At 42.8% G+C, this 15,032-nt stretch overlaps 1 protein-coding gene and 1 long non-coding RNA gene across 2 annotated transcripts; both read right to left on the bottom strand.

The window, feature by feature from the left end:
* Positions 1–454: 454 nt before the first annotated feature.
* On the bottom strand, positions 455–2,550 carry LOC123133882 (uncharacterized). The gene is made up of 3 exons (XR_006465419.1): positions 2,313–2,550; positions 1,138–1,289; positions 455–982 (listed from the first exon to the last, which is right to left on the bottom strand). It is a non-coding gene; the product is annotated as an uncharacterized lncRNA (long non-coding RNA).
* Positions 2,551–2,701: 151 nt separating this feature from the next.
* Positions 2,702–6,399, bottom strand: LOC123139045 (uncharacterized). Its single transcript, XM_044558864.1, has 5 exons — positions 6,236–6,399; positions 5,965–6,070; positions 4,180–4,641; positions 3,115–4,034; positions 2,702–2,869 (listed from the first exon to the last, which is right to left on the bottom strand). Exons 1-4 carry the CDS (start codon positions 6,397–6,399, stop codon positions 3,969–3,971), a joined length of 798 nt encoding a protein of 265 aa, XP_044414799.1. The 3' UTR covers positions 2,702–2,869; positions 3,115–3,968.
* Between the last annotated feature and the right edge of the window lie 8,633 nt (positions 6,400–15,032).

Genomic DNA, 15,032 nt, shown 5'->3' with positions numbered 1-15,032 from the left:
GCGGCCGGCCAATGGCACCGGGCATCCTCCCTTGTTGTGTTAGTCGAGGCCGGCGGCCGGCCAATGGCACCGTCATTGCGTTTGCGTTGCTATAGAAAAAAAATGTGTCTAAATTTTTTATCTTGCGGACTATATCTAAAGGGGAGATTCAAAAGAGAACGATGTGGCTCACGTACCCAGGTCATTGTATCTGAAGTTTCTATTTATTCAGGATGGCGTAGGAACACATTCAATAACGAAAGTATAATCTAATTAGTAGCAAGGCACTCGGTATCATCAGTTTGTGTTTTTCTCCAAGTAGCATAGAAACACATCCCATAACTATAATATAATACAGGACGGAGGGAGTATGTTGTAATCAATAGCAAGGCAATTAGTTTGGTTACTATCAATTCTCTATGTTGTTCTTACCTTATACAGCATGACCTTTTTTCAGAAAATGATACTTGGGAAATCTCATAAAGCTTCTAGATTGCAGCCATTGAACCGATCAACCGAAGGGCTTATGTAAGTTATTACTGTAAAATAAGTCTCAGTCCTGAGAAGAATTCACTTTGAACACATTTCTCTGAGACGGATAGAACAATCCTTGACAACCTATGCCAGTAAGGAAAAAATACTGTATTGAAAAGACCACTCATGCTCCTTCCTCTCACATTAACTTCAGGCCTCTAACAATCACCGATCTTTGACTAATCATTCTGAAGTAATACAGGTTTAACTCAAAACATGAAGAGCAATGGTGTTGTCGCTGCTGAACATGACATCTCCCGCTGTTTTGTGTTTTTTCCAGTCTACTTGTGCCCACTTCTTCCTCTAAATAGAAATTTGTCAGTGTGGCTCTCTGTATGTCTAATAGAATGCAGCCAATAACTACACGTGTCGGTAACTAACCATGATGGTACCTAAAAAAAGGTAGTTAGTCCATTAAATCTCCACCGTGTGTGTCAAATTCCTGAACATGAAGCCTGTCCATCTGTACCTATAAAATAGCTAGAACATCGGTCAGTGAAATTTAAGGAAGATGGTGACGAGCTTCCTAGACTTGAGCTGCTGGAGATCCCACAGCTAGAGCTCAACGACTCCAGCAAGTCACTATTCCGGAATGTGATTGCGTTCGAGCGGACGTACACGTACCTGAATACTATCTTTTATGATTCTGAATCTTCACAGGAGAGGATTAATGACATACAAACAATTTGCCTTAATTCTTGAAGACAATGTTAATCGGATTCTCATATTGAGGAACCATCTTCAGGTACATTTTCTTCACAATCTGCTTGATACGCCTATATTGATAAAGTGTGACCATCAGCTACATTCACCTCAACATAACTGAGAAGAGAAATATTTTTATGATGGAAAAGAAAATAATGATTGATAGAAACCTATCCAACCATGAATAGCTCAGATTAGCTATTTGTAATTTATATATACTACAGTCACAAAATCATAATTTGATCAAAACATAACTTCATCCAAGATTATGTCGCAATGGATTGCTATAAGTCCACCAACGAATTTCGGATTTAGGACCAAACTTTCTGCCAGAAGTCAGCCACAATACTGTGCACCAATTTATGCCAACAATGTGTGTGTGTGTGTGTGTGTGTGTGTGTGTGCAACATTGATTGATTAATCTTAAGAAATAATCTACTGCTAGGTGCATGTAGTTTATACCTAGAAAGCTATGAAACCTACAGGACACAGCAAATGCTGGGGAAAATGAAGAGCGATGAAATTCTAACAATTTGCAAACATCCGGAATAGGTCCTTAGTCAACATGAACTTAGTAATTCTACAATTACAAAAAGGCAGGATAGTCTGCTACATCCAGAATAGTAAAACGAACTTGGATTATTCATGTAATGAATCTTCTAGAAATTGGCTGCAAGAGACACAATCACCAAACAACAGTTTAACAAGAAATTATTTCTGTGCAAGTCTAAAGATATATTTAATGGCTCTTACACAGTTAACTTGGTCTTCTAGAAATTGGCTGCAAGAGACACAATCACCAAACAACAGTTTAACAAGAATTACTTCTGTGCAAGTCTAAAGATATATTTAATGGCTCTTATACAGTTAACTTGGTTGCACAGATAATTACATAGTATACTATATATGCTGAAGAAACCATGACCATCGAGATGGCATATAAATTCTTATGTTATGGCATCGCTGGTCATCAGTGCTCATTAGGCTCTATACTTATCAAGTCAATGCATAGGAGGAAAAATCAAAAGCATAGCCATGCATTCGCACCATATTTCTAGACCAGATGAAAAGAGGAAAGTATGCTTGTTACCTACATGAAATCTGATTTTCGCGGCACAGATGCGCATAGAGTGGTGGCCAATGTTGCTACAGCCGGGGATCAGGGAACTCACCCACCTCTGACTCTCGCATGGCAGCATGGGAAATTTCCCTTTTCTTTCAACTAATCTCATCTGAAAACTTCCATGGTTCCATGAACCTCCCCATCTCCCTCCTTGAGGCCTTATCCTCTCAGATCCAGACGAAACGCCAAGCGGAACAGACGGCCACCAGAGGAAACGCAGTATCGCACGGATAGACAAGTCCATGTGGAGCTTGATCTAGAGCTTGACAGCGGTAGGGAATTGGAGTCCGGCAGGCAGCCTTGGTACGGCGATCTGCTCGACCAAGACGACACCGTCCGGCCGCACGAGCACACCTCCGTCCAGCCTTGGTAACTGTCCAACGTAGCGCACTGCTGCTCACCAAAGAGATGAGCCTGGAACCACCATGAACCTCCTCGTGTCCCCATTTGCATCTTCACCAGTCCAGGGGCTACCTCCTCCAATGCTCAAGATTTAGTTTATTAAGTACCAAAATCAAAAGATTGATCCTGCACAGATGAAGGCTTCAGAAGACCAACATGGTAGCGAGCATATTAGACCTGAATATAAAATTACAGCATGCACATGTCGCACTGATATGCATAATTAGAATTTTACAGGGCCAGAAAAATGACACTGTAGTTCACTGATGCGGTTAGAGGTTTGTGCATCCAACCATCCAAGTATAAATGTAGATCCTACCTCTAATATCAATTTCACTCAGTCAGGAAAGTGTGCTGAATGTTATTCTTACCTCTCTAAATGAACAAGAAGTCCTTCTGTTCCTCGAAAGAGATCATCAATGGATGAGATAGATAAGCATATAAGGCCTCATGATTGCTCTTGCCTAAATGAGGCATAATATTAGAAAAATATATAACACCTCATTTGGCATCAGAGATTTATAAAGTACATGATCAAGTAAGATCATACTCCCTCCGTTCCAAAAAATTTGTCTTTCTAGAGATTTTAAATGGACTACCACATACGGATGTATATAGACATATTTTAGAGTATAGATTCACTCATTTTGCTCCGCATGTAGTCACTTGTTGAAATCTCTAGAAAAACAAATATTTAGGAACGGAGGGAGTAGAAAGCAACAGTTGAGCATGTAGCTTGTCACGGATCTTCATACTCATAGGTGAAATGTGTGATATGAAGATTGTATGGTAGTTCCTGGTTGTTGTTATATAATCTGCACTCTGATCAAGTATTGGAATGAACATTTTGAGCATAATCAAAGCACGTCATACAACTGTATGCCATAGAATTCAGTTCCAAATTCATACAACTGAAAAGAAGATAGATACTAGTCCCTCCGTCCCAAAATTCTTGTCTTAGATTTGTCTAAATACGGATGCATCAAGTCACATTTTAATATTAGGTACATCGGTATCTAGACAAATCTAAGACAAGAATTTTGGGACGGAGGGAGTACTTTATATATCGTTTTTGTCAAGCCAATATTGCCATGGTCATGAAGCACTGGATTCTAGATAAGTGTAAATTTAGAGAGTGAGGCGATGCCGCCATCTGCCTTCCGGAGCTCCCTGCCTTCGATCTCGTGCACGCCTCCCAGGACCGCGTTGGTATCGACCTCGCACCTCAATCTGGATGTCCTCCATCTCGAGCACCTCTTTCCTGTGGATCCGGTTGTGGCCAATGTATAGACTAATTCCCAAAACAAAACATTCATTAAGTTAGCATTGTCTCTTTTTCATCTATAGTTCAATTTTCAACCCGATAGAGTTTTGGAGCCCCCAAACCGAGCAGGCATACACGAAATGAAGGAAACAAGCAAGTGAAGGAAGAAGACCTTGTCGTGTGGGTGGGCGGGGAGCCGCGTAAGGTGCCCCATGGCGCCAACAGCAAGCACGGCCCACGCGCCATCCTCTATGCCGCAAGCAAAGCTCCCCGCCGCGGCCGCCGCATGGACGAGCGTGGTCGGTGACGCGCCGGGCTCGGCTAGCACCGCGACGACCACCGGCACGGCGCCCAGGCCCGCGTCCTCCCCCTCCCCGCGTCCTCCTCCTCCTCCCGGTTTGCCCCTCCCCGCGTCCTCCTCCTCCTCCCGGTCCGCCCAGGCCCGCTCCTCCTCCTCCTCTTGGTCCGCCGACGCCGCCGGGGCCCCCGGCCACCAACCTGGCCGCGAGCTCCTCCGGATCGCCGGCCGGTTCGCCGGCGCGGCACCGGATCGACCGCCGCGTGGGGTGGGGCTCCTGGCGGCTGGGATCGGGAGGCGAGGGAGAGAGAGGAGAGCCCGTTCTCGCGTGGGTTTCTGATTTTTTTTTAACTTAAAAGGATCGTGAGTTGAATACCATAAACTGTAGGGATTTATTTGCAAAATGGCTGAACGAAACGTTTTCTCACTTAAGAAAGGACTGCGGGTTGAATACTAAAAACCTCAGGGACTTTTCTGTGAGACTGCCACGACGTACGACCAGAAACAATCGGTGATTTATTAGTAGGTAGAGATAGGTAAAGATAAAGATAGAGTGTAGCAAGAAGTCAATCCAGTCCTTTAATTTTCTCTCAAAAGAACAGTAAAAATCATTTGCCAATATACGGTCTTCTGTTGTTTCTTATGCATTATGTGCTTTGTAGATACTAGCTGCCCTATAGGCATCAAATATACTGGTTGTACTACAGTCAGAACTAAAATGTTTGGGAGAAATGTCAAGTTGTATATTTTGTGTGAGTTGTGTCGAATATTATTGTACAAGTTAGGTTACAGTTGGACTTGGAGTCGTACGGTGTGTGGACAGGATATGGAGTCGTGTTCAAGTAGGACACTTGTATCCTAGGCCTCTCATATATAGCGGGGGTAAACACACGATGTAACCTATGCCACCATAATAGCACGAGCACGCGGGGGAGCCGGCGGCGTGTGCCGGCGCCCGGGCGGCCACGGTGCGGTATTGTGACGGTGTCATGGAGAGGAGCGCCCGTAGTCATGCCCTGGGGATGTAGTCATGATGGTGAACCTCGTTAACAAATCTTGATGTCGTGCTTGTGCGATTGCTTGGTCCTCGGTAGATCGACGGAGTGCCTCGGATTATTCTAACAAGTGGTATCATGAGAAAGGTTCGAAGAGGCCGTGGAAGTTGATTTAGAGGAGAGCGATGAAGACCCGCGGCTGTGGAGGCATGGCGACGTGCGGCAACAATCGGAGATCACCGCGTGTAAAGCAATCGGAAGCAAGATGCTGATCGGTTCGGAGAAGACTCGGCGAGATCGATCAATCGGATCGTTAAGCGGCAGGAGTCTGGTTTGATCCAAAGTGTGCATGGCGGCTGGTGACCTAGCATACGTACGACGGCGGCGCGATCGATGGGCGAGCGATGGAGCGCGTGAGCTCGGGCGCGTCAGCAGCATCGGAGGCCTGGTAGAGCGCTCACGTGTGGCTCTGGCCGAGCCGGACGGAGACAGGTGAGCTGTTGGGCCAAGGCGTGGCTGCACAAGTAGTCTACGTGTATGGAGCAGAAGGGCGTGAGGATTTCTCATGGCCCAGGTGCAGCACTAGCGTGGCTCAAGGTGCACGGGGGTAGCACGTGGCTCAAGCAGGACTCAGTTCAAGTGTTTGGGTTTGCAAGGCACATGCCTGGAGCAGCCTATGCACAGGTACGGAGTCCATCAGGAACTTGTGGCCGGAGCGGAAAGTCTTCAACGGGAGCTGTACGAGTTGGCTAGGCGAGGTGCGCAGGAAGCTGCAGGATACAGGCAAAGGTGAGATTTGTTTGTGAAAAAAAAAGAAGCCCGATGTGAGTCGTTGCATGTGATTGGAGTTCTGTAGGGCAAAACTCAATTGATTTCTTGGGAGGAGCATAGTGTAGCAATGGGAATTAAAAAAATAAAGGTTGTGAAAGACTCACGTCAGTTTTGCATGGAAGTTGTTTCTTTTATCAAGTTTGCTGCTGATTGCACTCAGGGATTGTACATGGGAGTTAGCCAGAGAATCATTATCAAAGGCAATGACAAAGATACAAAGGGCGGCATAAGCACAAAGCTCGAATAGCCTGGCAGATGGATCATGCATACACAGGGCGTTAAGGCAATGCACGGAGATGTGCGGATGGACACGACGCAGGATGAAGTATGGTTGCAGTCGGATAATTTCGGCTGGGTCTGACTGGACTGTCTGACGGATCGACGGGGATGTCGGTCAAAGCAGAAGACGGCGGTGATTTCAGCGACGACGACATAGGAGCGTGATGCTGATGGTGGCCAACTTCTGGGGCGTGGAAACACGTGGTGCATGCCTGAGGGCTTGTGCGGCTTCGACAGACTATGGCGTGGGGTTGATTCAAGAGTGCACATGAGAGCTTGGAGTCGACAGGGCGCGGGAGGGTGTCACGTACAACCACCATGGAGTCATGTTGAAGGTGAAGTTGGAGTCTGATGGGTGACTTCACTCTGAGCTGATGGAGGGGCTACGACGTAAGTTAACGGAGAGTCGAAGCCTATTTCAGCTAGGATAGCGAGAGACACGTGGTTCGGACTGGGTACCAGTGGTCTGATGGAGACGTGATACTCGGCATCGGTCGGTGATGATTGGTGGTTCTCTGCAGTGGGGGCTAGCTACCCGGGAGACTCGACCAGGACAGCAGAGGCTCGACGCGGTGATAGCGGCGAGGCGTGCGGTAAGCACGGGACACAGCGACAGGCCAAGTCACTGGTGGTCATACATGTGGTCAGACAAAGTATGCAGGGGTGCTGAAGCAGTGTTGGCGACTACCAGATTCAAGTTGGTGACTAGGTCTATCGGTGCTAGTTGATGGACATGAGTTGACCGTGGAGAATCTGAGAAAGTGGTGGAAAGTCTGAAATTGTCGAAAGCTAAGAGAGTACATGGTCGTATATTATGTGGTGTTCAGTGTACATGGCAAAGTGCGGATGACAAGTACAGAAGAAGGCGGAGTGCTATAGCTATGGGGCATGTCAGAGACTATCCCGAAAAAGGGTGAGACAACTGTGAATTTGACTCAGGGTGACACAGGGCGACGGAGAAATTTCTTCAAGTTTCACACAGACGGTCAAGAACGAATGATATTGAGTTCAGGTAACTCTTGTATATGACATCCAATATGTGAGTTGTTCATTTTCACGCAGATAAATTATCGATGTGTGATGACATTGAGCGGAAATTCCGGAAGTTGGGAGCACAAAGTAGAGTAATGAGAAACTTAATTTTGCTCGAGTGTTGACTGTAAAGAAGACGAGAAAGGACTACAGTTGCAGGTGGAGTCATATGGAGTCTGGGAGTAGCAGCGGTGCTCATGGCGTATCTTAAGTCCAATATACATGGAGGTTCGACGCATCGACGAATTCAAGGTGGTGGAGAATATTCGCCAAGGTGGAGTTTGTTAGAGTTGTGTCGAATATTATTGTACAAGTTAGGTTACAGTTGGACTTGGAGTCGTACGGTGTGTGGACAGGATATGGACACTAGTAGAAAAAGGGTCAAGTATGAGAAACATTAGTACCGGTTCGCATATGAGCCGGCACTAATGCGCCCATTAGTGCCGGTTCAAATGACTTGGCGGGAGGTGACCTTTAGTACCGGTTCTTTGGGAATCTTTAGTACCGATTCGTGCCAGGAACCGGTAGTAAAGATGTTGGTGCCCGGCCAGCACCTTTAGTACTGGTTCGTGGCACGAACCGGTACTAAAGAGGTTGTGGCAGGCGCTATTTTTAGTCCCACCTTGCTCCCCTAACAAGAATTTGACCACCTTAAGTATGTTACTTCTCAAACTATCCCAAACATTTGGTCTTCATTGAACTCTATGTGTAGGATCTGTGGCTGCAATAGGAGTATTCGCCGGTTCTTAAATCGGTGGTAGATTCCTATTGACGATTTAGATTCTATACAAAAAGGTCATTGATGATCAATGTATTTTTTATATGTACTTCTGTGTAGTAGTAGCGCGTTTTGGCTGAAAGGTGGTACTGATCAATGTATTTTTTTCTGCGTTCAGATGCACAATTTGAATATGTTATTTTTCAAACTATCACAAGCATTTGATCTTCATTGAACTCTATATATAAAAAAGAAGAAGAAGAAGAAGAAGAGCAAGAAGAAGCAGAAGAAGCAGAAGAAGAGGAAGAGGAAGAAGAAGAGGAAGAGGAAGAAGAGGAGGAAAAAGAAGGAGAAGGAGAGGAAGATGAAGAAGAATAGGAAGATGAAGAGGAAGCAGAAGAGGAAGAAGAAGAGGAAGAAGAGGAAGAAGGAGAAGAAGGAGAAGAAGGAGAGGAAGATGAAGAAGAAGAGGAAGATGAAGAGGAAGCAGAAGAGGAAGAAGAAGAGGAAGAAGATGAAGAAGGAGAAGAAGGAGAAGAAGAAGAAGAAGAAGAAGAAGAAGAAGAAAAAGAAGAAAAAGAAGAAGAAGAAGAAGAAGAGAAGAGGAAGAGGAAGGAGAGGAAGATGAAGAAGAAGGAGAGGAAGATGAAGAAGAAGAGGAAGAAGACGAAGAAGAAGGAGAAGGAGAAGAAGGAGAAAAGGAGAGAAAGATGAAGAAGAAGACTTGGCAAGCACTATGCAAGGCTTATGCATTTGAGCCTGGTATGGTTATCACCTTTGATATTCGTCCGGAAGATGATATTGAAGGTAATAGAGACATATGGGTCGATGTGCAGATGCCTCCGGTTTTACCATTATGTGAGTTCTTCTCAACTATATTTTTGTCTTTGATATTGCTTATTCAAAAATATTGACAACTAATTTCTATTGACAGCTTATCTCCATTCAACCAAACATGTCCGGAGCTTGGTAGACAGGACCTAATACTGTCCCGGAGCTGAACTAAACTGCGAGGAGATAAGTCATTATGTTTCATGGCTTGAGAATCTTCATACTGTCAAGACAAATTTTCTTCCTGCACTTAGAAATGTTAGTACTCAAAACGTGCGACCAATAGTGATGGTATTGGACTATGATCACATCTATTTAGGAATGATGGTAAGATATTTACTATTTGTTCTCAGTGCATATTTTGCATACATAATTTTTTTGCTAAACTTTCGTTGCTAAGTATATTAATTAAGTACTATACGATGTTCTTCAACAAGGACTCCTGATGATAGTTGTGCCTCAGGGGATCGAGACTAAAGGTCGCATGTCAATTGTTAGCTTACGGCCAAGATATCCTGCATTGCACATGAACGCATTCAGGATTTCTAGAAGCGATGAATGCTTAATAGTGAAAGATTGGAGGAAAATTGTTAACGATCGCAGAGAAGTACTAGGGGGCAGCAATGAGAAACGCAGCCCACGATTAGGAGACAGGTTCATCTGCATGCTCCAGTATGATCAATCAGGAGAGCTATATATGTTCTATGCTATTTTACCAGAGAGAGAGTAGCTAGCAGGAGTGATTTAGCTAGTTCATGCTGCTCTTAGTACTTGTCCTTTCATGTCCGTGTTCTTCGTTCTGAACTTAAGTGATTTGCTTTTGTGGTGTTATATATGAACGCTTATAATATCATGACAATCATGTTGAACTCGATGATATTTTTGCTTCTGGTACAAGTGAATGTTTCTTCTTTAAGCTAGTAGTGCTGGTGGTGATTAGATAGCGGTAATGCATGACTATGATGATTAATATGATGATGATGATGAGTTATTATATCATTTAATGAAAGAAACCGCAGATTAGTTTCAGCTGGATGGATCCTACCTAAGTGATCAAGTATATGCCATATCCGTATATATTATACTTGATCAAGTATAATATATACGGATATGGCATATACTTGATCACTTAGCTAGCTAGTAGCTAGATATCCAATCCATCCAGTCGAAACTAATCCGCGGTACTTTTACCTAATGATTTAACAACTCATTATAATGTAAAACAATCACTAAATTAAATTGAAAACACAAAATTAAAGAAAAATAAAAAAAATCCAAACATTTAGTACCGGTTGGTGTTACCAACCGGTACTAATGCCCTACACGCACCTGGGCCTGGCTCGTGCCACGTGGTGGAACTTTAGCGCCGGTTCGTGACGAACCGGTACTAAAGGGGGGGGCTTTAGTCCCCACTCTTTAGTGCCGGTTGGCGAACCGGGAACCGGCACTAAAGGCCGTCACGAACCGGCACTAAAGGCCGGTTCTGTACTAGTGGGAGTCGTGTCCAAGTAGGACACTTGTATTCTAGGCCTCTCATATATAGCGGGGATAAACACACGATGTAACTTATGCCAACATAATAGCACGGGCACGCGTGGGAGCTGGCGGCGTGTGCCGGCGCCCGGGCGGCCGCGGTGCGGTATTGTGACGGTGTCATGGGGAGGAGCGCCCGTAGTCATGCCCCGGGGATGTAGTCATGATGGTGAACCTCGTTAACAAATCTTGGTGTCGTGCTTGTGCGATTGCTTGGTCCTCGGTAGATCGACGGAGTGCCTCGGATTATTCTAACATTTTGTAAACCTAAACTTTTGGTCTTGCTTTTCTGTTCTGAAACCTAAATAACAGGGTGATTTGGCATTGTTGCCTCTTGCATGCACATGGTCGTGTTTCCTAATTCTCCTATTTTCTGGCAAGAGGGTTTCAGAATAATTGACCCATCCATGACGTACGCAACATTGGCGAGATGAGAGAGTCGTTTGTTCAGCACGGCAGAAGCTCGACCAAGGTGAATAATATAAGTTGTACAACAATGATGGCTGCAGTTTTTTTTCTGAAATTTGACTACTAAGAAATTTTTGATAGGTGTCAGCTCTCTGTTGTACTCCCTCCGTTCTGATTTACTCGTCGTGGTTTTAGTTCAAATTTGAACTAAAACCACGACGAGTAAATCAGAACGGAGGGAGTATAACTGAATGGTCGCCAGTGGACAGTACCATGTATGCATCCGACCTCAAGGCGCAATCCTGGTCTGCTCTCGACTCGGCTGGCTAGGTTCCCCTGCCGCTCATCGGCATGGGCGGCATGGTGTTTGTGTTCGGCGTCCGTGTCAAAAGTTCTACGAGCTCTGCTTCGACACGACCACCAACATGACCTGTTCTTGTACCAAAAATGACCCTCCCATCTTATGTATCAATTGATATTTATGTATGCCTGTTATGTTGTGTTCTGGTAGGGGTGTTCCATATGTTTAGTTTTTTTTTTTTGAAATGTCCAGATGTTTAGTTCTGATTGAAGAGGCTGGCTTAATTTTGTTCATGTACTAAAATATTTGTGATGAGAATTTATTGTCGTTGATGTTGTGTACTCAAATTTGTGATAAGTATTGGCATACCTCTTTGCCCAACTTTCTTGCATAATTAGTGGTGTCCAATAGTGTATTTAAATATGCGTGGCTTTTATGAGATTAGTCATTATTGTTGTGCAGAATTGAAATCCTGAAGGACGTAACGAATGGAAAGAAATAGATGAGGTGGTTACTGTAAACGTTGTGTGACATATCTAATTTTACCAGGGGGTTTTCCTAAAATGTACGTTTAAGTGGACTGAGATCCCTCCAGGAAATCTGTGCCATCCACCTTCAATCCAATGGGCCAGCTTTGATTTTTCTATTTTTGCACCGAAGGGCCATTTTCTATACTAGTCGCTCCCATCTGTATTGTGAGGAGAAGTTTTTTTAGTTTGTGAAAAAATTGGTTTGTCTCACTTTTATTTACATGTTTATAATATATAAAATGCCATTTGTATGTTTATATATTTATATGCTTCAGTTTTGTGGATAAGTGTTTTAACTGATGGATTCGGATGAAACTTTCAAAATGTCGAGTGACACTGGCATTGATGTAACAATATCATCAAGTTTTACTCAACTACCAGATGAGATGCATACAAATAACTATTCTTCTTTGTAAGTGTGGTGCACATGATAACACAAAGGGTGTATTTTTCTATATGTTTATTTTTGCAGAATGAGATAGAGATTGATTATGTCGATGTTTAAAAGAATCCACGACAAGGGTCCCGAGGCGACGTCGTTAGGAGGAGATGAAAATTCAACGAGTTTTATATAGAGAGAAAAGCGTGCAAGCGATGATAGCCCATAAGAAACCAAAAAGGGCAAAAAAAATATCTTAAACCACGGGATATTATTTTTATTGTGATTACCGTTTTTTTCTTTCATCCATTTTTTTGTATTAAGGTGATTTGGCTCATTGTGATATCATAACGACATATTATGTCTGCACCCCTAAAGATAAACCATCATTGAATCAATCATGTCTATTAGAAAAAAAAAGTTTGCAAAACATTAACATTGCCAGTGAAATGGATTTCAATTATTCTCCATTTGTTATCTTTTATATACATGCAAATTTTAACACCCATTATGTTTATATATAATACCAGAAAAATATTTAAATGGCCGTGGTGAGTATTCTCCGTTACACATTTTAAGACCTTCAACATGAAGTATTCGTGTTAACTATATATATTGCTTGTGCAAAATGGTAATGAGTTGAGGAAGAAGTTTTTAATATGCTTGCTCAAATATCATGCAAAGCTAAAGACAACATTCATGATATTGTGTGAGAATTTCTTAACAGAATCAAGTAAATCTTAATTTGTAATAGATTCTTAGTTGGATCATAGCTCTTATGTATGAATCATCAATTTGCTTTTATTATCTATTTACATTACAAGTAAAGTGGACTTCAATTATTATCCGATTGCACCCGTTCTATTGTGTCTTTAGGCCTCATTCGGTTTGAATGAAACCAAAACGTAGGATTTCGGAATAGTAAAGGAAATTGAGAGGGTGTCACTTACCATTCTAAGGAATTGTCTTGCCTCGTTCCTACGCACAAAATAAGCTCTGAGTGGATGTGTAGATTATTTCTTCAAAAACATAGAAAATGAATAGTATTTCTATGAAAATTCCATATGTGTTCCCTACGAACCAAATGCATCTATAGGAAATTTTCCTCTGAAATCTTTGTTCCTATGCTTTTCCTGTAAAAATCCTTCAAACCGGATGTGTTTATATAACTCCAACGAAATATTTCAAAAACCCGTGGTAATGCACGGGCATTCTACTAGTAGGTGTAGCGGCTGGCCTGATACGCCGTGTACCAAGGCGGTGGAGCACACGCAGCGGGTGTTGCCTAAGCTCCATCGACACGTAGCAGTTTTTTTAGGGTCCACGTAGCAGTTTTCTGTTCTGAATAACCTTTGCATGTCTGGTAATGTGACACACGCATGCAACATGCACGTAGGAGTGGTAGGGATGAGACTTGCCTGCTCTCCCCGCGTGTGCCCATCTGTGCTTCCGTCTACGTGGCTTGATTTGATTGGAACAAAATAAGGTCCGGTCCCACCCCCTTAAAATCAGGGAGGAGATGATTAGATTAGAAAGAGAAAAGGGAAAAAAGACAACCGTAGAATGAAGTGGGAGCACGAATGGGAGCAAGGCGAGGGAGCAGGCAAGCCGGATCCGAGTAGAAGGGCTGATTCGTATACACGATCCCCTCGTTCCTGTTTTCTGTTGTGAGTTTTTCCCGGTCAGTGTGGCACGCTAGCGAGAAGGAAGTCGTGGGATGGCGCGACAATTCCGGATCGTAGCGGGCTGGCCGGGTTAGTTAGCTACATTGCTTTTCTAAATAGAATATAATAACAGAGATAATAGAAAGAACATAAAAGTTGGGGGTCTGCCCGGCGCAAAAAAAAAACAGTGTCTCATTCATTTGAGTAAATTACACGATAATATCACATTTGGGGCGGTGGTGACAGATTGGTACCACTTTTCGTAATCATAATTTTTACATGTCAGTACCATGTTTTGGGCAGTTTGTTACGAAATAGTCTAAAATGCGTATAACAGTGTATTGACGGTGTATCTAACCGTTGGGGCCTGCCTCTCAGATGCTGACGTGGCATATTCTTTTAAAAAAAGACCCTTACTTTTTATTTAATCACGCATTCATCTTTGTTGGCCTAAAAAAAAGTCTTGGCAGGAAAAAAATATTTAAAAATAGGATTGCACCGCGGCGTCGCTACCACTGCAATACGGCCTCCTTGGCTGCACATGGCAGTGCGTTACGCTTTATATAGTTTTCCATGCTGCGTTTTTTCCGTACTTGCTTCCTTTCGTGTCTTTTATTTGCGTGTCTCTTTTATCTTTTCTCAGAATTTGGGTATTCTTCGGGCCGTACGCAGTGTGTGTAATATATATATATTTGTATGTATTGTATATTAAAAAATGTATATATACGGCGAACTTTTTTATAATATAGAAAAAGTTCATCGTGTATTTAAATGTTCATCTTATATTTAAATAAGATGATTGCATATTAAAAAATATTTAATATGCATATTGAACGATGTGATGAACAATTTATTTAAATACGATACACTTATGTAATATATGATGCAATGACCATATTTATAATTATCTGATGCGATGAACATTTTTCTAATATCATATACCTTTTCAGTATCATATACTCCCCCTGTCCCATAATGTAAGACGTTTTTTGTCACTAGTGTGGGACGGAGGGAGTAACATTTAGTATGATAATTTTAATATACACATTGTTGTAATATACGGTGAACTTTTTGTAAATAGGGAAACACAAACAAACATATATGTTCAGACAGACGGCATATATGTTTTCATACACTTTAGACATGTCCTAGCCTTTTGGACTCTTCCATTTTTTTTGTGTATGTTCTTTTATTCGCATTTCTTTTATCTTTTTTAGTCTTGGGTA

Source organism: Triticum aestivum, chromosome 6B, assembly GCF_018294505.1.
Source record: "Triticum aestivum cultivar Chinese Spring chromosome 6B, IWGSC CS RefSeq v2.1, whole genome shotgun sequence".
Taxonomy (NCBI): domain Eukaryota; kingdom Viridiplantae; phylum Streptophyta; class Magnoliopsida; order Poales; family Poaceae; genus Triticum; species Triticum aestivum.
The sequence above is the reverse complement of the archived record's forward strand: the minus strand, read 5'-3'. Positions and strand labels throughout refer to the sequence as shown.

What these genes read in the sequence shown, in the direction of transcription:
- LOC123139045 (XM_044558864.1), bottom strand. Translation starts at nt 6,399, where the DNA reads ATGCATGATCCATCTGCCAGGCTATTCGAGCTTTGTGCTTATGCCGCC. An exon ending in AACTTCCATGCAAAACTGAC is followed by an intron (nt 6,071 to 6,235) that starts GTGAGTCTTTCA and finishes TGTATCCTGCAG; the next exon opens with CTTCCTGCGCACCTCGCCTA. An exon ending in CCGCCCACCCACACGACAAG is followed by an intron (nt 4,035 to 4,179) that starts GTCTTCTTCCTT and finishes TTTGGGAATTAG; the next exon opens with TCTATACATTGGCCACAACC.